Source organism: Mesoplodon bidens, assembly GCF_964165515.1.
Source record: "Mesoplodon bidens genome assembly, chromosome: X".
Classification (NCBI taxonomy): Eukaryota; Metazoa; Chordata; class Mammalia; order Artiodactyla; family Ziphiidae; genus Mesoplodon; species Mesoplodon bidens.
This window is the reverse complement of record NC_138163.1, coordinates 142,742,437-142,764,597: the sequence shown is the minus strand read 5'-3', so window position 1 is coordinate 142,764,597 and position 22,161 is coordinate 142,742,437. Positions and strand designations below refer to the sequence as shown.

General features: G+C 63.5%; 1 protein-coding gene across 4 annotated transcripts in view; it reads right to left on the bottom strand.

Annotated features, from left to right (window-relative positions):
- Positions 1-6,107: 6,107 nt before the first annotated feature.
- The window catches only part of LOC308608454 (serine/threonine-protein phosphatase 2A regulatory subunit B'' subunit beta-like), a 56,783-nt gene continuing 40,729 nt past the window's right edge, over positions 6,108-22,161 (bottom strand). For 3 of the 4 annotated variants that reach the window (XM_081221559.1, XM_081221560.1, XM_081221561.1), the window contains 11 exons: positions 20,196-20,299; positions 19,854-19,956; positions 19,034-19,108; positions 17,480-17,566; positions 16,251-16,407; positions 12,341-12,389; positions 11,708-11,797; positions 11,201-11,376; positions 10,431-10,549; positions 10,157-10,263; positions 6,108-6,889 (listed from right to left, as the gene is read on the bottom strand). In XM_081221559.1, coding sequence (XP_081077685.1) covers positions 6,739-6,889; positions 10,157-10,263; positions 10,431-10,549; positions 11,201-11,376; positions 11,708-11,797; positions 12,341-12,389; positions 16,251-16,407; positions 17,480-17,566; positions 19,034-19,108; positions 19,854-19,956; positions 20,196-20,299 — 1,218 coding nt within the window. In that variant the 3' untranslated portion in view covers positions 6,108-6,738. The remainder of the gene's footprint in view (positions 6,890-10,156; positions 10,264-10,430; positions 10,550-11,200; positions 11,377-11,707; positions 11,798-12,340; positions 12,390-16,250; positions 16,408-17,479; positions 17,567-19,033; positions 19,109-19,853; positions 19,957-20,195; positions 20,300-22,161) is intronic. The other variant, XM_081221562.1, reaches the window with a different exon arrangement.

Sequence of the window (22,161 nt, the reverse complement as noted above, 5' to 3'; positions counted from 1 at the left end):
CTTCTCATTCTTTTTTCTTTATTCTGTTCTGCGGCAGTGAATTTCCACCATTCTGTCTTCCAGGTCACTTATCCATTCTTCTGATTCAGTTATTCTGCTACTGATTCCTTCTAGTGTAGTTTTCATTTCAGTTATTGTATTGTTCATCTCTGTTTGCTTGTTCTTTAATTCTTCTGGGTGTTTGTTAAACATTTCTTGCATCTTCTCCATCTTTGCCTCCATTCTTTTTCCGAGGTCCTAAATCATCTTCACTATCATTATGCTGAAATCTTTTTCTGGAAGGTTGCCTATCTCCACTTCATTTAGTTGTTTTTCTGGGGTTTTATCTTGTTCCTTCATCTGGTACATGGTCCTCTGCCTTTTCATCTTGTCTGTATTTCTGTGAATGTGATTTTCATTCCACAGGCTGCAGGATTGTAGTTCTTCTTGCTTCTGCTGTCTGCCCTCTGGTGGATGAGGCTATCTAAGAGGTTTGTGGAAGTTTCCTGATGGGAGGGATTGGTTGTGGGTAGAGCTGGGTGTTGCTCTGGTGGGCAGTGCTCAGTAAAACTTTAATCCACTTGTCTGCTGATGGGTGGGGCTAGGTTCCCTCCCTGTTGGTTGTTTGGTCTGAGGTGACCCAGCACTGGAGCCTACCCGGCTCTTTGGTGGGGCTAATGGACTCTGGGAGGGCTCACGCCATGGAGTACTTCCCAGAACTTCTGTTCCCAGTGTCCTTGTCCTCACAGTGAGCCACAGCCACCCCCTGCCTCTGCAAGAGACCCTCCAACACTAGCAGTTGTGTGTGGTTCAGTCTCCTATGGGGTCACTGCTCCTTCCCCTGGGTCCTGATGTGCACACTGCTTTGTGTGTGCCCTCCAAGAGTGGAGTCTCTGTTTCCCCTAGTTCTGTCAAAGTCCTGTAATCAAGTCCCGGTAGACTTCAAAGTCTGGTTCTCTAGGAATTCCTACTCCCGTTGCCGGACCCCCAGGTTATTAGGAAGCCTGACGTGGGGCTCAGAACCTTCATTCCAGTGGGTGGACTTCTGTGGTATAAGTGTTCTCCAGTTTGTGACTCACCCACCCAGCAGTTATGGGATTTGATTTTATTGTGATTGCGCCTCTCCTATTGTCTCATTGTGGCTTCTCCTTTGTCTTTGGATGTGGGCTATCTTTTTTGGTGAGTTCCAGTGTTCCTGTCGATGATCGTTCACCAGTTAGTTGTGATCCCAGTGTTCTCACAAGAGGGAGGGAGAGCACGTCCTTCTACTCTGCCATCTTGAACCAATCTCCTGGATTGCCTTTTGAGTTTTACTTTTGGGACGGGTTCTTCTCTGTTTGCAATCTCTGACCCCCCGGGGGCTTTTCAACGAGGGGTGAGGACACAGTCTCACCGGGTTTTTCTCCTTCCTTTGTTGGGTTTTCCGTGCCCCCTGGAGACTGCATCTGCACGTGGCTCAGCTCAGCTCTGGTCAGCGTGGCTGTGTAGCCTCACCGTGGCCGCCTCGCTGCCCTGGGGGCCCCACCCTCCCCACAGAAGGAGCGTCCCCGGTTGAGGGCCCAGCACGGCACCCTTCCTGCCATCTGCAGGAACCCCAGGGCATCTCAGGGGCCGGGTGAGGGCACCACTTACCTACATGTGCGTCTGCGTCTGCCCGGGACAGGCGTCCCTCACCCCAGGGCCTCTGGGCAGTTCCTGAACCCGCCTGCTCTCTGGTCAGTTCCTGAACCCGCCTGCTCTCTGGTCAGGCTGCAGACTGTCCCCTCCATAGACCCGCCCACTTGGGCATCCCCGCACACCCGACCTTGGCCCATCCTTACACAGGGTACCAGGGAGGGCCCCGTGCATGAGCTTCGTGTTGAGTTTGGGGACTTGTGCTGCTGACAGTGATGCGGGGAGGGGTCTCCCCGTCCCTCGGGGTGGGCAACTGTCTGTCCTCTGTCTCATCTGAGCTGTCATGTTGTCATGACGACGTGCAAGGCGGCTGGTTTTCTGATTCTTCGTCTTCGTGGAAGAGTTGACCCTAGAATCGTGGAGTCCGGGGTGTGGCGAGTGGCTGTCTCACGCTGGGTTGTGTTTCCTCGTGTGTTTCCCACACCAGCACCCCTGCCTTCACATCGGGGGTTACTCACAAGTGTCGGCAGATTCTCTGAGGAGCCCGCCTTGAATCGGGGGCCAACCTGGTCTCGGTCCCGAAAGCATCTTGGAGGAGATGGTGCTGTTCTTCTCACCTTGTCCACTCGTCTGGGTTCGGCACCATGTCTGAGCCATGGTAGGGACAGCCTGCAGCCCCCGGGCCTCAGGCTTTCTTGCTGCTGCTGCAGATTCTCCCATCTCGGGGGTTGACCCCGTCCCTCGCGCACTGCAGCGGTTTCTCAGGAAGGGCTGGGACGGAGCCCCTCTCTTGAGCATGAGCACTGGGCGGGCGGGTCCTTCAGGATCCAGGGCTGTGCACAGGCCAGGTGCCCAGCTTTCCCTGGACAGCCGTCGGACGCCCTTTACCCTCCCCGTCCTGCAGCGACGTGGCGACCCGCCTCCCCATTTCTGCAGATTCTGAGATCTTCACACTCTGGTTTCACGTTAGGTTTCCTGCAGTTTGCTCCTGGGAGGCAACAGCCTGGTTTCTTTCTCGTTGTGGAGTAGCCTGAAACGTCCAGACGATCCCCAAATTCTAAGAACCGAGCATCGGCGTTGGTGGCCACGTCGGGCCCCACGCAGGCTCTTCTCTCTTGGTAATGAGTCGTGAGCGTCTCCCCTGGTCAGCGGGTTTCCATCCGGGTCGTTGTGTTGAAAGGCTGTGAGGGCGTCCGTGGATCGGAGGTGACATGGCCGGTGTGGGTGTAGCTGGATGTGGGCAGACTCTGCCCCCAGCATCTCGGCCGTGGATCAGTGGCCTCCATGTGTGTGTGTTGCTGTGGATCTGTGCCCCCACCCTGGCCCCGTGTCTCCAGCCTCAGGGGTCCCCGTTCACCTGCACAGCATCAGCCTGTGGGTCACCCTTCCCTTGACCACACACCTGTTTCCCAGGACCCTGTCATTACTTCGCCTCTGGGGGAGGCAGAGATGGGGAGGCTCCTCCGGATTCTTCTCTGGATTGTCTTGAACCTGGGTCACCTGGGAAGGGGGCTCTGCCCTGCTGTCTTGGTTGACAACCTGATCCAGACACCGGCCCACTCCCCTGAAGTATGGGGGCCAGGGGAGGCCCCAGGCAGGTCTGGGGTCCGAACCCCTGTGGCTCGGCTCAGACCTGGGTCACAGGCCTGTGGGTGTGGCCACGGTGCACAGAGGTTTTCCAGCCTCTGTTGGGGGTGAGCAGACCCACCCCCTTCCCCTGTAAGGAAAGGGGGTGTCAAGGTCGCGATGGCTTCTCTTGGTAGAACATGCAGATATGGATCCCCAGACCTGGGACACTGCCTCCTCCCACCCCTGCAGGTTCACCCGGACCCTGGCATATTGGGTGCCCCCAGACCGCCCACCCCTGCACATGGGAGGGCCCTGACACGCCTGCGCGTCCGTGGACACATACAGCCTGGGCAGCAACCCCACTGAGTTCATGTGCGTCCCCTGCCACTCCACGGGGCTGCTGGCTCACAGCCTGGTGCTCACGCCACCCACTGGGTGCACAGGTTAGCTTAGGTCCCGCCCCTCTGCCTGAGCCCCGCCCATTTCTCTGAGCTCCAGTTCCCTCCCATCAGAACTCTGCCAAGTCCTGAGCCCCGCCCACCTCTGGCCCCGCCCTAAGTCCTGCCCCTCCTCTGCACCCACCCTGGCTCTAAGCCTCACCCCTCCACCTGAGCCCCGCCCACTTCTCTGAGCTCTAAGTTCCGAGCCCCGCCCACACCTGGCCCCACCCACACTGGCCGCGCCCCTCCTCTGGGCCCATCCCTGTATAAGCCCTGCCCTCTCCCTGAGCCCCGCCCCCAGGGATGGGCAGGCCTTTGCCTTCCTGGAGGCCCGAGGCCCCGGAGCCCCAGGGGAAGGACAGAGGAGGACCACAGCCGCCAGCACGTCCCCAACCTCGGCGTCCTGCTCCTGCTCGGCCAGTTCTGCAGAATCCTGGCAGAGCGTGAGTGCCCAGGCGGCGCCGTAGTGAGGAGGGCCGGGGGGATTCCCAGGGGGCAGGGCGCTCCCCCGCCCCCGAGCCTCCATGTCCCCGCACGGCATTCTCGCCGTGAGCGTGGAGAGGGGGCACAGGTGGGCTCCTGGAGGGTCCCCTCCCCTCCCCTGTCCCCATCCAGGTACCCTGTTACTGCAGGCTCGCCCACCTGTGGGACTCCATCCCCGAGGGTGTGCAGGCCTTGGGGGAGGGGGACACGGAGCCTGTCGACAACACGTTGCCGCCCCCAAGGGGTCTGTGGGGAGGCGGGGGGTGAGAGGCCAGCGTCCTCAGAACAGGGAGCGGCCTCGGGAGGGAGCAGCGGCCCTGCTGGGCCACCGCGGCTGACCACTCCTGCCACTGCAGAGCTGCCCGCGGGGACGAGCTCCACCTGGACCCACTGGCCGACACCTCCGTGGTCGGCAGGGAACCCAGAACCGTCTGCAGGGTCCCCAGTCCAGCAGGTGAGGCGTCCCCTGCGTTGTGGGAACTTGGGGGGCAGCGAGGGAGCAGGTGGGACTTTGCAGCCACCGGGGTCTCCCAGCTGAGACCTGAGCCCAGCGTGGGGATGGGAGGGGCCGCTGTGCAGTCAGCACCAGGGATACAGGCCCTGGTCCCAGTGACCCAGGGCCACTGTGTACACCATCACCAGCGGCTGGCTGGTTGTCAGGTGGCCCAGGCCCCGCTGAGCTACCCCAGGTGCTCTGATACCCCAGGTGTGGACTGGGGCTTGCTTGGGAGCCTCAGGCGTGTGCCCAGGCCCACGTGGCTCAGACCACTGGGTTGGGGGCACCCTGGGGTTCTGACGTCCCTCCTGACTCCGGGCTGGGGCAGTGCTGCCAGGGCCCTGGGACGGCCCTTTAGGAGCAAAGGTGCCCCCCTCCGGGGCACCCTGTGCAGACCCCGCGTGGTCAGTGCACCAGCCCGGGGAGGGGGGGCTCCAGGCGGGAGTGCGGCTGGCCTTGCCCCCAGCCATCTTCATGGCCCCCACAGCCATGGCAGGTGAGGGTCCCCCGTCTGCCTTCTGGGGACTTGCCAAACTGTCCCTGAACTGACTGGGAACCACCCTGTGGGCGGCCAGGCCGACCTCTGGCCCCGTATTTGTTGGTCCCGGGCTCTAACGTTTGTGCATCTGTCCATGTGTCCTGAGCACCTGTCCTGTCTGTCAGCAGGGCGGGTCTGACTGAAAGCAAGCCACACTGCCGGAGCTCACATTGGCAGTTCCTCCTCCATCGCCAGGGGCCCAGGGGCCAGCGTGTGCCAATGACCCAGGCCTCGGGGCCCCCAGGCTGCGGGGCGGGTGACGGCAGCCCTTGCCCAGGACAGGGCTGTGTGACCATCAGCTGGGGACCCGCCTGCCCCCAGCCCACTCAGTGGCCAGTCGCCGTGCCCGGCTTGGAAGGCAGGTGCCAGAGCTGGCCCTGCTCCCATCCGTGGGGCTCGGTGCATGGTGCCTGCGGCCCTGTGTGGCCCCACGTGGTCTGGCTCCTCCTCTCGCTGCCGGCCCTGCCATGGGCGCGTCTTCTGTCCAGCGCCGCGGGCCCAGCTGCAGGGTGGACAGACTCATTCCCTGAGGTCTGCTTAGCACCCAGACCTTAGACGACCTGTCCCCGGCCTGGGCAGGGGGCTCGTCGGCCACCTCCCCTTCGACACGCGGGCTGCGCCCTCCCCGTAAGTCTCAGGTTGGTGCCGACTCAGCTGGGCGGACCCGGGAGTGGCCCGAGCGGCGTGGAGGGTGGGCGTCGGGACCTCCCCGTGGTGTCCGCACGGAAGGCTCGCACCCCGTCACGCACAGGTCAGAAGTGACCGCAGGTGAGAGTGGCCATCCAGATGGCGTCAGCCCCCGCACCGCGCCCAGAGGGTCAGGCTGCGAAAGCCCGGGGACCTGCGCCCCCGGCTCCCTGCCCTGAGGGCCGCCACACCCTGTGGTCTCCCTGCAGTGACACCACTGTCTGTCCCCACGTCCCTCTGTGACCTGAGTTCGAAATCCCTGGCCGCTGTGTCCGTTTTTGTCCCAAGGTGAGCCTGGGGCTCAAAATCTTTAACTTCTTTATTTGAAAATACAAACGTGATCTCATAAAACGTTTTTAAACTGCTCTGCACGGCAAATAAAACTCAACTTTACATATGCTGTACATTTACACAAAAACAGTTAAAGATATGCTGACGTGGGCACTCCCTCTGGGGGAGAAGCTGCGGCCGGGACAGTGGCCCCTGCGGGGGCGCCCACGGGATGGAGGCGCCGGGGCTCTGGAATGTTCCTGACGACCACACCCCGCCCCGAAGTCAGCGCACATCCACGACCGCGGGCAGATCTTCTGGGGCGGCGCCTGGTTGCCGCTCAGCCAGACGACGCGAGCCTGGAAACACCTACACTTGGAAGCTGGACAGCGGGGCCGAGGTCACCCTGCCCGCCGGGGACGCTGGGGCGTGTGCGTCCTCACCGCCAGGCCGGGCCTGGGGCCCTCGCACGCGCATCAGCTCCTCCGGGGTGGGTGGGGACCCACATCAGTGACCATGACCGTCTCTGACCAGCTCCTGTGCTGAATAACTAAGAATGTCTCTCCATACAAACGCACTTCACTTCCTGTAAAAGGGCTCAACAAGCACACAGTTCTGTTCCTGAGGCAGAGGCTGCGCTCACGCCCCACGGAGGCCACAGGTCACGAGGGCGGCAGGTCGTCACCCCCGCGCTCGTACTCATATAGCTCGACGGCGCCCAGGCCGGTTGGCACCTCGAAGAAGGGCCTCTGGGCCAGCGGAGACCGCAGCGCACTCAGCTTCTGGTCCACGGGGCTGAGCTCCGCCTCGTACCTGTAGGGAGGGGCTTGGTGAGGACGCGGGCGGGCGCGCACCCCCCTGTGCTCCCCTACGGCCACAGGTGCTGCTGGCAGCCCCCTGGCGCGTGGGCGCAGGGCCGCCACACCGACGGCCTCCTTGCTGAGTCCTGCCCGTGGGGAAAACAGGCCCGTCTTCCACCCAAACTCCTCCAGAGGGTGGGCGGAGGCCCCCTCACTGTTGCAGGAGGCCGTGACCCCGATTCCAGGGTGGCTGCCAGGAGGCCAGCGTGAGCCCGGTGCCAAAGCAGGGCACAGTGTCACAAGGAAGTGCGAGTCACCTCTGCAGCACAGTCCAAGGACAAACGAGAAGGCCCACGTACTGTGACCAGGTTTGTCACGGGAAGGCAAGGCCGGTTCAAGCACGAGAACCTCGCCGTGTCTGTATCGGCAGACGACAGGCGAGCAGCCATCTGGCCAAAAAGGCACCTGACAAAGTGCAGGACTCAGAGCCTCCGCGGACGGCAGTGAAGCGCGGTGTCCGCAGGCTGGGGAAGCACGTGGGCTGAAACATCCCACAGCAGCGTCACGCTTTCCGGGCAGCGGGGGACTCCACACCTGACGTGGGATCAAGGCCACGCCGTCCCCCATCACCACTTTCATTCAGCATCGTGCCGGGTGGCGGAGGAACCACAACACGATGAATAAACCACATTTCTCTAGGTCACCAGTGAACTGCCGGGATGGAGACTTTAGCAGGACCTTTTCAACACTAAAAATGACGACGTACTCAAGTACAAATCTCACAAAATACGTGTAAGATCCACACACTGGAAACTACAAGACACTGGCAGGAGAAGTCAGAGACCTAAATAACCGGAAAGGGTGCTTTGTGGATCAGGAAACTCGATGTCACTAAGGTGTCACTGTTCCCAGAGCACGCGTTCCTTCCTCAGAGTCTCAGCTTAATATTGTGTAGAGACAAGCTTGTTTGTAAACATCCACGTCCAAACAAAGGAACCAGGACAGCCAACACCGCGCTGGAGGATGCAGGGTCTCACCACGCAGAGGCCGGGCTTCCTCGGAGCTGCAGGAAGCACAGCTGGTGGGGGGGGGGGCGGTGCGGCAAGAGGCCAGCCACACCTGTCACGGGACAGACGGTCCCGAGACCAACTCACAGGTGGTCACCTGGTCACAGTGCCAAGTCTCACCATGTAGAGACCAGGCTCAGCCCAGTAAATGTCCCCCAGGCTCTTCCTGGACAGTCAGGCCGACTCTATATGATTCACACAGAAGCCAGAGCAACCGGAGTGACCAAGACGATTCTGAGCGAGACCAGAGTCAGAGGCCTTGCTACGTGAGTCCACTGCCCACACCCCGAGGCCACGGCAGGCGAGACGGCGTTGCACTGGTGGCTGGACAGAGATGAGCGTCAACAGAACCGAAGGAGCTCACAGACCCCACAGACACGGTCAATTGATTCTCAACAGAGATGCCGATTTGGTGGCCTTGCGTTAAACTGGACATCCACGTGCATAAAAAAGTAACCTGGACCAGACCCCATGCCCCCCAGAGGAGGTCACTCAGAGCAGATCACAGACCCAGCGTAAAATGAAAAACGCTGAAACTTCCAGAAGGGTCTCTGTGGCTTTGGATTAGGCAATCCTTTCTTACACATGACACCAAAGCCCAGTCCACGAAGACAAAGTGACAAATGGCAGTTCATCAAAGTTCAGAGCGTCTCCTCCGTGATACACAAGGTTAGGAGAAGGAAAAGATACACCACAAACCGCTAGGAAATACAAGTCCCCTCCCTCCTGAAGGACTTGTATCCAGAAGACGTAAAGAACCCCTGAGACTCCATCAGAAGGAAACAAGTAACCCACGATGGGGAACAGAAGACACAGCCCTTCACCAGAAAAGAGCAACAAGGACACGAACAGCTAAAGCCGGGATGCAATCCTGCTGCACACGTACGAGTGGCTACAATTTAAAAAACAAACCAACCGTAACCACGGCAGAGCCGGCGAGGATGTGGAGCCGCGGGAACTCACGCCCGACGCTTGCGGGGGCGCAAAGTGGCGCAGCCACGTGGGAAGATGGGTGGGCGGCTTGTGGAGGTAAAGGTGCATCTGTCTACCAGGCGACCCGGAACCCCCCGCCCAGGTTCTGAGCCAGGAGATGAGCGCTTACAGCCCCACAAATCCAGCTCGCGCAGCTCGACAGCAGCACTGGCCACGCGTTCCCAGGCCCGAAGCAACGGACACCAGCAAGCCAACGTCCCCTGCTGGTGAGGACGCAGCCAGGTGTGGAGGGGCCCCACCTCCTGACGCGCCCAGGGACCCGCGGGGCTCTCGGAGGCCTCGTGCTGAGAGCAAAGGCGGGCCTGGAGGGGGTCCACCTCCATGACCTTCTGGAGAAGGCCAAACCCCTGGACCAAAGACAGGGCCCGAGGGTGGGCGGGACCTCGGGTGACGGGCGTGCTCACCCTCCTGCCCACTCTGAGCCCCCTCGGGGTGGGAGTCTGAGGACCCCTGGGCAGGCAGCACTGCTGGCAGCAAACTGAAGCCCCCCCTCAGAGGCGGAGGGTGACCCTCGGGCCCCGGGCTCCACTGCCCCCCCGAGCACCACACGAGCAGCTGTGCCAACCCCGGCCCTGGTGCCGAGCAGCCACGCCAGGGGAAGAGGCAGGTCGGGAGGCTCTGGGCGGGACTGGCGGGGGTCCGAGCCCGCCAGGGACCCAGGCATGAACACTGGACCCCAACCCTCCTCTACCGCAAGGCTGCTTTTAAACCTGAGGACCAAGGCCCTGGGGGAGACGCCCAGTCCCCGGCCCCGCCCCCCTCACCTGTCCACACCCGTCAGCCACGGAGGAGGAGCATCGTCAGCAGACGTGCCCACTGAGCTACAGCCACGCTCCCCGATGGGAGACTCCACGAGGGGCCGCCCCTCCGCAGGGGTGGGGTCTGCGCCCCTCCAGCCGTCTGCCGGTCCCAGCCCCAGAGGGCGGAGGGAGCTCGGGAGACGGGGCCCTGGAGGAGCCCATGGGAGCCGGGGAAGGGACTGCCTCAGCAGGAAGCCCTCCCGGGCTCAGGGCGGCGTGAGGCCGGGCGGTGGGGCAGGGGGCGGGGGGCTGAGGGCCCGGCCTCCGTGGGTGCCTGCCCTCGGGGCGGGGAGGCGGCAGGTGGAGCGGAGCAGGCGTCTCTTGCCTGCGGCCTCAGGCCCTGGGCCGGCGGGCTCCTCGGGCTGTGACACGGGGCGAGCGTCCCCGCGTCCCGGGCCCCCGTCTCCGCCGCACCCTTACCCGTCCTCCCAGGGCTCCCCCACGGCCTCCTCAGCCACCAGGATGTCGTACTCCTCAGCGGCGTACCTCTCCCAGTCGGACAGCTCGGGGCCCTCGCTCTCGCTGTCCTGCGGGAAGCATGCGCGTCGTGTCACACGGTGGGGGGGACCCAGAGGTGCCCCCATGCGCCCCCCCCGCCCCGCCGCGCTCCCCCTGCCCCCACGCCCCCACCATGCGCCCCGCGCCCCTCCACGCCCCACGCCCCCACCATGCGCCCCCCCGCGCCCCCCCTCACCCTGAACAGCGAGATCTGCTCCCTCTGCTCGTGGTCCAGGTACTTCTCGATGTTGAAGAAGGTGTCGAAGAAGACGCTGGCCAGCTTGCACCTCTTCAGGTCGTGAAGCGTGATCCTCCCTGCGGGCAAGGGCGGCACGTGAGCACACGCAGCTCCCACGCACGCCCAGGAACCACGTCCCCTCCGTGCGTGCGTGCGTAATGACACGCCTTAGGACACGGCACCCCCTGCCGCGAACCGGGCCACGGGTGTGGGCAGAGCCCGGGGGGTGGGAGGGGTCGGGAGGCAGGGCCCAACGCAGTGAGGGCCGCCCGCGAGTCACCTGAGGGGGGGACCCAAGCTGCCCTGGACCCGCGGACACGGGGCAGGAAGGCCCAGGCCACCATGGCCCCCGGTGACGACACCTGAGACCAGGGTCCAGGACATGGACGCACGACACCGACTGAGGCGGGTGGCTTCAGGCAGACCCTCCCTTTGACGCTGGAAGGTGTCCTGGGCGCCCCTGGACGGACGCACCTGGGGGGCTCCCGGCTCCCACACCCACGACACACACCCCGGGGGCCCCAGCACAGGGCCGGACGAGGGGGAGCCGAGGGCGGGGGGCCTCTGCAGTGCCCACACTGGGGTTCCCGGCTTGGCCTCCCCACGTGGGCCCTGAAGGAGCACAGGCACAGGGCCATGGGGTCGGGGGACCACCTTCCCAACCCCCAAGGACCCACTCCCCCTGGGGTGCCCCTGTCTCACTGGGGGACCCCACCCCCAGGCACCACCTTCGCTCTGGGGCTTCACAAGGTCCAGCATCTGGCACAGGCAGTCCTCAAAGGGCAGGGCCTCGATGGCCATGCTGTCCAGCCGGCGGCACTGCTCCTCATAGAAGTATTCCAGCTCGAACATGGACAGCACCCCGTCCCCATCCAGGTCCATGCAGCGGAACCAGTACTCAATGCTGTGACACCGGGCCACGGTCAGCATGGACGCCCAGGACGGACCCCACCACCTGGGGACGCCTCCCCCAGTGCGAGCCCCGCGTGGGACAGACACCACCACCCGGGGACGCCTCCCCCAGTGGGACCCCGCCTGGGACAGGCGCCACCACCCGGGGACCCCCCCCCCCAGTGCGAGCCCCTCCTGGGACAGGCGCCACCAGCCGGGGACCCCCCCCAAGCGCGAGCCCAGGTGGATCATGGGGCGGGGGCGCCTTGGCTCAGGGGTGAGCTCTAGCCCCTGCTTCTAAGGGTTCCAGCAAGTGGAGCGGAGGGCAGCTGCCAGACACTCACCTGGTCGGGGTTTTCTTGTCTTCCTCAGAGATCAGGAACCAGACAAAGTCAGCGTAGCTTATTTTTCCTTCTTTCTGCACTTTTTTCCCTCTGGATTCAGGGCCGGAATCGAGAGACAAAGACTGCGTCAGGGAGAAGCAGCCTGAGGCGGGGACCCGCCCACCTTCCCCGGGGCGCAGGGAACCCTGCGTCTGGCCCAGGCCTGTACCCTTGGCTCCTACTCGGGACAAGGCCTGAGAGAGACCACGTGACCCGGAGGAGGGTCCCTGGGGCCCAGCTCGGGCAGGAGCAGCCGCCACGGTCACAGCCACCTCACAGCCTCTGGTGCAGGGGCCTGTGTCCCCGGACTCACGACCTCGTGGCAGAGGCGTGTATGCGTCCCAAGTTACGACCCCGTGTGACGATGGCGTGCCCCTTACATGTGACCTCATGTGGCTGGCATGTGTCCCCCGACTCGTGACCTCGTGTGACAAAGGTGTGTACGTGTGTCCCTAACTCACGACCTCCTGTGACGATGGCACGCACTCCCAGAGCACGGCCACCTCACATCAGGAGCGAATGAGCCAGAGCCGGATGTGCGTGTGCAACGTCAGCCCAAACCCTGACGAGCCCCGCTGGGCGGCTGGGACGCACCGCGTCACGGCTCCGGAGAAGATCCTGTCGATCATCTTGGTGGATATGGCTGCAAAAGAGGACGCAGGCCGTGAGCCCCGCACGCTGCTCCTGGCCCAACGTTGCGGCCCTGCAGATGGCTGGGCGGGGCCCAAGCCCAGTCAGGGGAACCCTCGGGACCAAATCTCCTGCTCCAGGCCTCCCTCGGGCGCTGCCCGGCGCGTTCCAGTCCAGGACCTGAGCCCAGAGCAAAGCCGGAGTGAAGAGCTGGCCCAGGGGCCCCAAGACAGAGCGGCCGGTAAAGGCAGGACGCGCACGTCCACCCTCTCAGAGGCTCTGCTTCCAAACACTGTTTGTTGTGATCAGCACACAAGTGCGTCCAACCCCCAGGCAACTAAGAGGATGAAAGAGTGAAAGACATCAAATTAGTCGGCTGGGGCTGCCATAACGAAGCACCGCAGACGGGGCGGCTTAAACAGCACATGTTATGTCTCCCCCATCCCGAAGGCTGGAGTCTGAGATCCCGGTGTGGGCAGGGCTGGTCCCTCCCGAGGCCTCTCTCCTGGGCGTGTAGACGGCCGTCTCCGCCCTGTGTCCTCCCAGGGTCGTCCCTCTGTGTGTGTCTGTGTCCTGATCTCCTCTTCTTATAAGGACACCAGTCCTCTGGGATCAGGACCCACCCTAGTGACCTCACTGTACCTTCGTCCCCTCTTTAAAGGCCCCATCTCCAAATACAGTCACATCCTGAGGTCCCGGGGGTCAGGGCTTCATCGTGTAAATTTTGGGGACACTTTGCAGCCCATATCCAAGATCTATAACCACGAAAATGGAGAAATAAAGACAAAGTGTCTTTTCCCCCAAGTCATCCTGCCTCAATGAAAGTCACCTCTAATGGGAAATGACTGGATGGTATCAGAGGCTGAACAGTGTTTCTCAGAAAGAGATGTCCACATCCTCACTCCTGGGCTGTGAACAGGACCTTATATGGAAACAGGGTCTCTGCAGATGTGATGCAGTGAAGGGTCTGAGATGAGGTCCTCCTGGAGGAGGGTGGCCCTACATCCAATGACAGGGTCCTTCTAAGACACGGAAGAGGAGAGACCCAGACACAGAGGAGAAGCCCCGTGAAGACAAGAGGCAGAGATGGGAGGGAGGCGGCCCCAAGCCCAGGGACGCCTGGAGCCCCCAGAAGCTGGAAGAGGCGGGAAGGACCCTGCCCTGGAGCCTCTGGAGGGACCACAGCCCTGGGACACCCTGACCTCAGACGTCTGGTCCCCAGGCTGGGGGAGGATGGATTTTAAGCCCCTGATTTGCGCTCATCCGATACAGCCGCCTCAGGAATCCCCTCCTGGAAGACAGTCCTTCATAAATGCGTTGATTTTGGACCTCTGGCCTCAGAACTGGGAGGATGATTTCCTGTTCTTTGAGGGTCCGCCCCCACCGCCCGCCATGACGACAGCCCCAGGGACCTGCACAGCTGACTCACTCACTGCCACGGCCGGCAATCTGGGAGCAGAGCCCGCTCGTCCGTGGGACCCGCGACAGGTCAGCCCTGCCTCTCCGCCCACCCCTCCCCATGACGTAAGGGGGAGCCCCGCCGCCTCTCACGCAGGACCTGGCAGGCCAGGAACCGGCAGGTGGAAGCGGGGGGACGCGTCACGGCGCTCACGTCCACAGCTGGGGGGCTGTGCCCGAAGCCACCCAGTGTCCTGTGCTGGCCGCAAGACCACGGTCCCCACAGTCGGTCGTGTCTCGAGGCCACAATGCCACCAGCCCTGGCTGGTGACAAAGCCCCGACACCGGTCCCACGAGATGCCCTGACGTGAGACCTCGACGGGGTGGACACAGGGACACGGGGATGTGGGCCCCAGGAGAGGGTTGTGGGGACGGGCGGGGACAGGTGACCCCCGATCTGGGGAACCACGTGCCGGCCACCACGGGTCTGTGCCTGGAGCTATTCCCGAGATCACAGAGGGAGTTGGAGTTGAGACCAGGCGTCGACTTTAGGGACCGAGTTGAGAGAGACCCATGTCCGCTCAGGCGTCCACAAGCCAGCGCTCACGGCACCCTCGCGAGGCCAGTCTGAGAGATACAGCAAGCAGACGGTGCCCTGGGGAGCTCACATCAGGGGACCATCCGGGCCCCATCGACCACAGATGAAACACACGCCCGGAGAATCAGAAATTCGGGCGTGTGTGTGGGTATGTGAAAAATCCGTTACATGAAAACGTGCAGTCTTAAGAAAACTGTTTCTAAAACTAAGAACCCACGGCGCACTTAAATTCTGGCCCACTCTGTGCACCCTGAGCATGTGACTTCTTGTCACAGGAGGTGGGAGGTGATCATTTTCTCTTATCACAGAAGCGTTTACACTGGATCCCCCCGCTGCTCCTGAGCTGTGCGCAGGCCACAGTTCACCTTCTCAAGCCTCTGTGATGAGAACGCACGGAAGCTCAGCCAAACCCAGAAGCCAGAAGTGAAACCTCTCAGGGAACCGCGTCTCTGCTCCGCCGTTCCGGGCCCTCAGAATGGCTCCTGGAGGCCGCCGCCGCCGTCCCACCCGCTGCAGCCCAAGTGGCCCCGAGCTGGAATTTGGCCTCGGGACGGTGCCCAGAGCCATCCACGCAGACAGGGCACCATCCACTCCGCGGACAGGCCGCTCGAGGCCCCAACACAGAGCAGGAAGCCGCGGGAGGAGGGAGGGAGGGAGGGGGGGAACGCTGCCCCACCTGCAGAACAGGTGTTTGCTCAGCTACAGGAACAGGTGCTGGGAGCTCAGGGCGACACCCAGACTGGCCCACGCCAGGGCTCATCAGGAGACCTGGCGTGAAATGACGGGTGAGGTGGCCCCCAAATACCTGAGGACAAATGGAGGGGAGGTGGGGCGGGGAGAGCCGGGGGATGGACGGATGCGGCCTGTGTGGGGCAGCCGCTACCTCTGCTCAGGACGGGGGCTCCACGCCCCCCAGAGAGCGCCTCCACCAACGGCAGGACCTGTGCGTCCCAGTCCCCGCAGGTCCTGTGCTGTGTCCCGTGCCCGCCCCGGTCCCTGTGGGTCCTGTGCTGTGTCCCGTGCCCGCCCCGTTCCCCATGTGTCCTGTGCTGCGTCCCGTGTCCGCCCCGGTCCCCATGTGTCCCGTGCTGTGTCCCATGTCTGCCCCATTCCCCATGCATCCTGTGCCGTGTCCGGTGTCCATCCCGGTCCCCGTGGGTCCTCTGCTGTGTCCCGTGTCCGCCCCGGTCCCCGTGGGTCTTGTGCTGTGTACCGTGTCCGCCCCGTTCCCCATGCATCCCGTGCTCTGTCCCGTGTCAGCCCCGTTCCACATGTGTCCTGTGCTGTGTCCGGTGTCCGTACCGGTCCCCATGCGTCCTGTGCCGTGTCCTGTGTCTGCCCCATGCCCCACGCGTCCTGTACTGTGTCCCGTGCTGTGTCCCGGTCCCCATGTGTCCCGTGCTGTGTCCCGTGTCTGCCCCATTCCCCATGCATCCTGTGCAGTGTCCAGTGTCCGTCCCAGTCCCCGTGGGTCTTCTGCTGTGTCCCGTGTCCGCCCCGGTCCCCACGTGTCCCGTGCTCTGTCCCGTCTCTGCTCCATTCCACGTGTCCTGTGCCGTGTCTGGTGTCCGTCCCGGTCCCCAGGGTCCTGTGCTGTGTCCCATGTCCGCCCCAGTCCCCATGCGTCCTGTGGCGTTTCCCGTGTCCGCCCCGGTCCCCAGGGTTCTGTGCCGTGTCCTGTGTCCGCCCCGGTCCCCAGGGTCCTGTGCTGTGTCCCTGTCTCCCGTGTGTCCTGCAGGAGGACACCAGAGGCAGTACAAGGTTCAGGCCTCGAGGGTCAGGGAAGGCAGCCATGCTGGTCTCCCTGGAGACGCAGGAGCCCAAGGGCAGCGCCCGCCCCAGTGCTGTGTCCCTGCTGCCCGCAGGCCACGTCCTCACCGTGGTCATTGTGCCGGGCCAGGTCCTGCGCGTCAATGAGCAGGTCGTGGTCCGTGTCCAGCTCCCAGAACTTGCAGTAGATGACGTAGAAGTGCTCGTAGGAGAAGAACTCCGTCAGCTGGTTGATGTCCACCTCATCTTCCAGGAGCGCCACGTTCTGCCACGACAAACCCAGAAAACCGCTGCCAGGCACCCCCGGCTGCAGCGTGGGGACGGGCCTCCCGCAGGTGGGAGCCCCCCCAGGAGTCTCACGTCATGAGGGCGGAGGGTCAGAGCTGGTGGAGACCTGCTTGAGGGCTGGGAGCCCAGCACCCAGGTCGGGGTGCACCTGGTCAGGGCCGCGAGACTGCAGCACGGAGCAGCCCAGGCACGTTTGCTCCCGTGGCCGGGGGCTCCCGAGGCGAGCGGGTCGGCCCCGCCCTTGCTGTCATGCAAGGTCCACAGAACCCGGGTGCACCCGCTCCCCAGAGGGCGGGGCCGTGCCTCCGGGACGGACGAGGGCAAAGGAAGGGCACACGACGAACGGAAGAAGAAAAAGCGTGGGCGGGTGGATAAGTGAGAGGCAGGACAATGAACGGATGACGGACGAGTCGGGGGGTGAGGGGTGGATGACGGTGGAGGGCTGGAAGGTGGGTGGGGTGACGACGACAGGTGGGCAGGTGAACGGGGTGACCGCTGGGAAGCTGGGTGCTGGGTGGGTGGAGGGAGGGGGAGGGAGGCTGGGAGGGCGGACAGACGGATGACCCGGGGTTGGTGTAGCGATGGGTTATGGTGGTGGGGGACGGATGCAGGGACAGGCGATAGGGTCGGGGAGGAGTGGGTAATGGCCGGGCGGGGGGACAAGAAAGAAGGTGGACGACGGGTGGGTGGACTGCATGGGAGGAATAGGTGATGCGTCAGTCGATGGAGGGACGGGTGACAGGCTGGTGGGTGCAGGGAGACACGACGGGTGGGCGGACCGACGGACGACGTGTATGTGGGTAAAGAATGCGCTGCTGGCGTGTGGGTGGAGAAATGGATGGCGCTAGGGAAGGGAGGGAGGGGGTCCGGGTGGGGTAATGAGGACAGCTGGGTAGACGAGTGGGGTGACCGCTGCCAGGCTGGGGGAGGGATGGGGCATTGATGGGGGGCGGGTGCGGGGGGGTGGATGGGTCGCGGTGGAAACTGGGGAGGATGAGTGGGCGGCGCATGCAGGAGGCCCCGTGTCCCCTCGGCCAGCCGCCACACACCTGCAGGAACGTGCTCCTCCGGAGCTCTGCGCACGTGATCCTCCCGGACCAAGACCTGTTGACCGTGTAGAAGATCCTCTGTATGACCTGTAGGAGGAGGCCCGTCGGCTAAGCACTGGGACGCTGGGCGCTGGGGGCCCCGCACGTGACTGTGCAGCAACCCCACGTGTGGTCCTGCAGGTACCCGGCCTGGGACCTCGCCTACGAACTCCTGCCTGGCCTCACCAGGAGCTCCGCACCCTGGACCGCAGGGCCCCGTGTCGCCGGCAGAGGGCGACCGCCCCGCACATCATCAGACGGGGGTGGTGGGGGGAGCAGTCCCGCCTCCAGCTGCAGGGAGGACACAGGTGGCAGGAGAAGCGGACCCGCTGCCACGTGCGGGGGGACGTCCGGGTGAGACGGCCGCCCCTGAGCTGGGACGGCGTGGGCACGGAGTTCCTGCGTGGCTGGGAGCCCGTCTTACACTGCGGGTGGTTTGAGAGACTGCCCCCAACGCTTCCACGGACACTCAACTGACCACTGAGTGAAAAACGTTAACTTAAGGCCAGAGAGTGCCCCTGCCCCCTGCACAGTGAGGCCCACCTTGGCCACGGGGCTCAGCTCCGCTCCCAGGTGGGGATGTCCCCACCTGTGATACCCCTCGCCTGTCCCTGTCACGGGCCGTCCCCTCACCTGCCCTCCTCCCGGGGCATCCCCGCCAACCTGTCCTCGTCCGAGACATCCCCTCCCCCCCTCCCTGCTGGAGGCTGTCCCCTCCCCCCGGACGTGCCCTGCCTTCTTGTCCTGTCTGCACAGGGAGGTCGGGGCATGGGAACGGAGCACCTGGAGCACAGCCCCGTTCCCACGCTGCGCTCCCTGCCGCCGCTGGAATGAGGCACGGCTCCGGGGACGGCTCCTCGGCCACGAGCCCTCAGGGCGACGCGGACCGGTGAGGGGGCGGAGGGAGGCCTGGGGAGCCGCGGGCACGCGGACTGCCACGAGCGTCCGCTCCGCGCCGCACGACAAGCGCGCCCCCGGCCGGCGTGCCATGGGGCCGCCGCGCCGCCCGCCTCCACCTACAGCCGGAGGGCGTCCTCCCCCCGTGACCTCAGACCGGGGCGGGGGCTGGGCCACGGGGTCCTCGTGTCCCCGAGCCAGGCCGGCACCCCGCCTGCAGCGCTCAGAGCGCCGCGCTCCAACTCGCTGGGAGTGCTTGCCTGGACCCGAGGAGACCGGGCCCTCAGGAGGAGGGTCCCGAGCGTCCTCTGAGGCCCCTCCTGCCCAGAGAGGGAGACCGCTGGGTCTCTGGACGTCCCCTCGCCTGCCCCGCCCTGTCTGACCCCGGGGCACGCGGCCAGGACCACCCAGGCTCTCGCTGAGTGCGCCCAGCTGGGGACCCAGGGGGGATACACAACCCGCCCGCGCCCGAGGCCCACACCCGCTTCCTGGTGAGAAAGCGGGCCGTAAAGGGCCATGGGTCCAGGAGCTGGGTGTCCATTCCCTCACGGTGGGCCTGGAGCCCGGGCCTCAGGCGCCCACGGAAGCCACAGGGGCAGCGGACGTGCTCGTACTCACTGTGGTGATGTAGCGGGAGTGGAACTCTGACGCTTCCTTCAGGAATGCCAAGCCCGGGTGGGTGTTCACCACGTCCTGCACATGGGGGACAGGACACGGCCCTGGGATGTGCCGCCAGGCCCAGGGATAAGAACGCACGTGTCCACCACCAACATCCAGCTTCACACATCCAGCCACAGAGCCGCTCACGCGTCACCCCAAACACACGGTTACATGAAATCACATCAAATTAACGGATCACACAGAATCATCTGGGCCACGAGCTAAGGAAGCACGTCACCTCTCGCGGCCAAGGGTAATAATCTGACACGTGGAAATGTATAAAAGACCACTGTGGAAGTCCATCCCGGATTCTGAGAAAGAAACCTTGCGATATCCTCACTCAACAGACCACTGCAGTCCCAGGAACCCTTTAAGTCTCTTCCATTCAAATGGTTTTGGTAACTTTGGTTACTCCGTGTTCACGGGAAACACGCGGGTAACCAGGGACCGCCTTCGATTCTCCTCTACAGGATGTAACACAGAGCGCTAAATAAAACCGTGTTTACAGGAACCAGAACGGCATTTGGAAACAAGCGTTCTGCAAACCGCGACCGGCCGGGGTGCCCGGCGCCCCGAAGGTGCTAAGCCCTGTCCAGCTCCACGCTCCGCAGGCTCAGGTGTGGAGCTGTCCACGCCGTCCTGCCTCTCACGTGGGTTTGGAGGGGCTGCATGGAGCCAGCTTCGGAGGAGCCCGCCCGCCCGCCCCTGGGGTGCAGACACTGGGGCGCTCCTGCGAGGAGGGGGCAAGGGCGTGTGCGGCGGGGAGGCGGGGCCGCACCTGCAAGAAGGGGACGAAGTCCTCCTGCGCCAGGGAGTTGCCGCCGGGGCTCGTGAGCAGGTGGACGAACTTGGCCGCGTCATCGTGACAGCTCTGGAGCATCCTGGGCGACAGAGAGCACCCTGGCTGCACCCCGCGCGCGCGTCCACAGGCCCCTCCCCAGACTCCGGGGTCGGGTGCTCCGTGAGGACGGGCACAGACGGATGGGGCCCCGCAAGGGACACGACGGCCGTGCCGGGCACCCCTGGACATCCGTCTCATTCCCTTACTGTCCCGGCCGCAGGAGCACCGGCCAGTGGAGGCAGAGGCACGGCCGGGCCACCATCCCGCCCCGGGACTCACTTTCTCCACATGGCGACGAACTTGTGCACGGAGACGGAGCCCGTGCGCTCTCCCCCGGCGCCGCAGAAGAGCGGCCCCTTCCAGTAGAGCGGGCAGCCGCAGGCCTGCGGGGGGAAGGGGGGACGACACAGGGTTAGCGCGCGCTGGGACCCCGGCTGCCCGAGCCCCCGAGGCGGCCGGGCGCGCACCGCGTGCAGACAGCCCTACCGCGCAGCCCAGCGCCTGCGCCAGCCGCAGGGGCCTCGGGGGGAGGAGCAGCCTCTCCCAGTGGACACTCCGGAGACGCTGACGGAAACGGCGCTCCCGAGTACGGGGCACAAACCACCCGCCCCAACTGGTGGCGGCTCATAAGCAGCTGTACAGAGGCAACGAGCACGTCCCCAGCCCTGAACGTGCAGCACCTCCGATGATGCGTCAGGACGGCGTAAACGACAGAGCAGGTCAGGAGATGCTCGGGGTACGACAAGGCCGAGGCTGCGGCCCGGGCACATCTCCGGGGTCGGGGCGACCGCAGGGCCGACAGCGCAGGTGCTGACCGGGAAGCAGGCGGGAAACCTGCGCTCTGAGCTTCCCTCCCGAAGACGCAGAAGAAGGGCGGAAACAACGAAGGCTGAGAGAAGAGACAGAGAGGGCGGATCCGCGACAGAGAAAAGCCAGCACGGCCGAGCCAGCTCTGCGGAAAGCCTCTACGCTGGCAACAGCCCTCAGCGACACTCCTGCAGGAGCAGAAAAAGGAGGCGCGCGCTCCGCACATCAGCGGTCACTGCAGAGCCCACCAGCGCCGCGCAGACAGGCAGTGGACACTCCCAGCAGTGGAGGCCGGGCAACGCGACAACTGCAGGCGAACGGGCGGACTCCTGACTAGTGAACGTGTCTAACCAGAACTGACAACGGACATCAGACGGTTCTACATTTCAAGAGAGCGAACCCGTGGCTTAAAACCTTCCCACTAAGAAAATCCCGGGCCCAGCTTTAGGGAAGAAATCACGTGGATGTACCCACACTCTTCCAGAGAATGGAAACAAGGGACGTCTCCCAACTCCTGTTACGAGGCTGCACGTCCTGGACCCGGACACCTGTGAAGGGAGATCAGGCGCCCTCAGCTCCCAGGAACAGAGACGCCAACATCCCCCACAAATCCAGGCCGCCAAATCAAATCCAGCAGTAAAAAAAAAAAAAAAGAAAAATCACAGTGAAACAAACAACAGGCCAGGAAACTTAAGAACAGGAGGGAACACAGCACTGTAATTGGGGGTGTACACAGGAGCCCACGGCTCGCATCTGCACGTGGGGAAGCGCGCAGGCCAGCTCTGCCCTGAGCTGGAACGGGACAGGCTCCACCAGCAGAGATGGAGGAGGGGACGCTCGGGGCAGAGACAAAGGCGAAACTGGTCATTCAAAAATACGTGACGGTAGGGAGAATTCCGAAAGGGTTACGAAATACCAGAATGACACTAAGTCCCCTACACATGAACGAGTTCCATCCCGAGAGCACGTTCCGAAGTCCAGTTTGTCCGTAAGTCCAACAAAGTCAGCCTAGGTACCCAACTAACACAATCGGCTGCATAGTACTGAACTGTAACAGGTTTCTAATGCTTTCCATGCAAATGATACATTAAAAACAAACACAAAAGATGAAAAAAACATTTTTACAGTCCCTTGAAAAGTACAGTAGTGCAGTACAACAGCTGGCACATGGGGGCTGGCATCGAGGGAAAAGGCCAGAAGGGTTACTGCCTGGAGGAGGGGGAGGAGGTGGGAGATGGTAGAGCTGAAGGGTCGCCAGCAGTACCCGGCGGAGGGCCAGCTGCAGTGCCACTCGCACTCGTGCCTGACGCTGACAGGAAGCCCGTTTGCATCTCGAAACGTTCCCAACTTGAAGGTTGTGTACGTAGGGGACTCACGTGTAACAGAAAACCAGCAAAGCTGCGGGATCCCAGGACAATGTACAAAAATCAATTATATT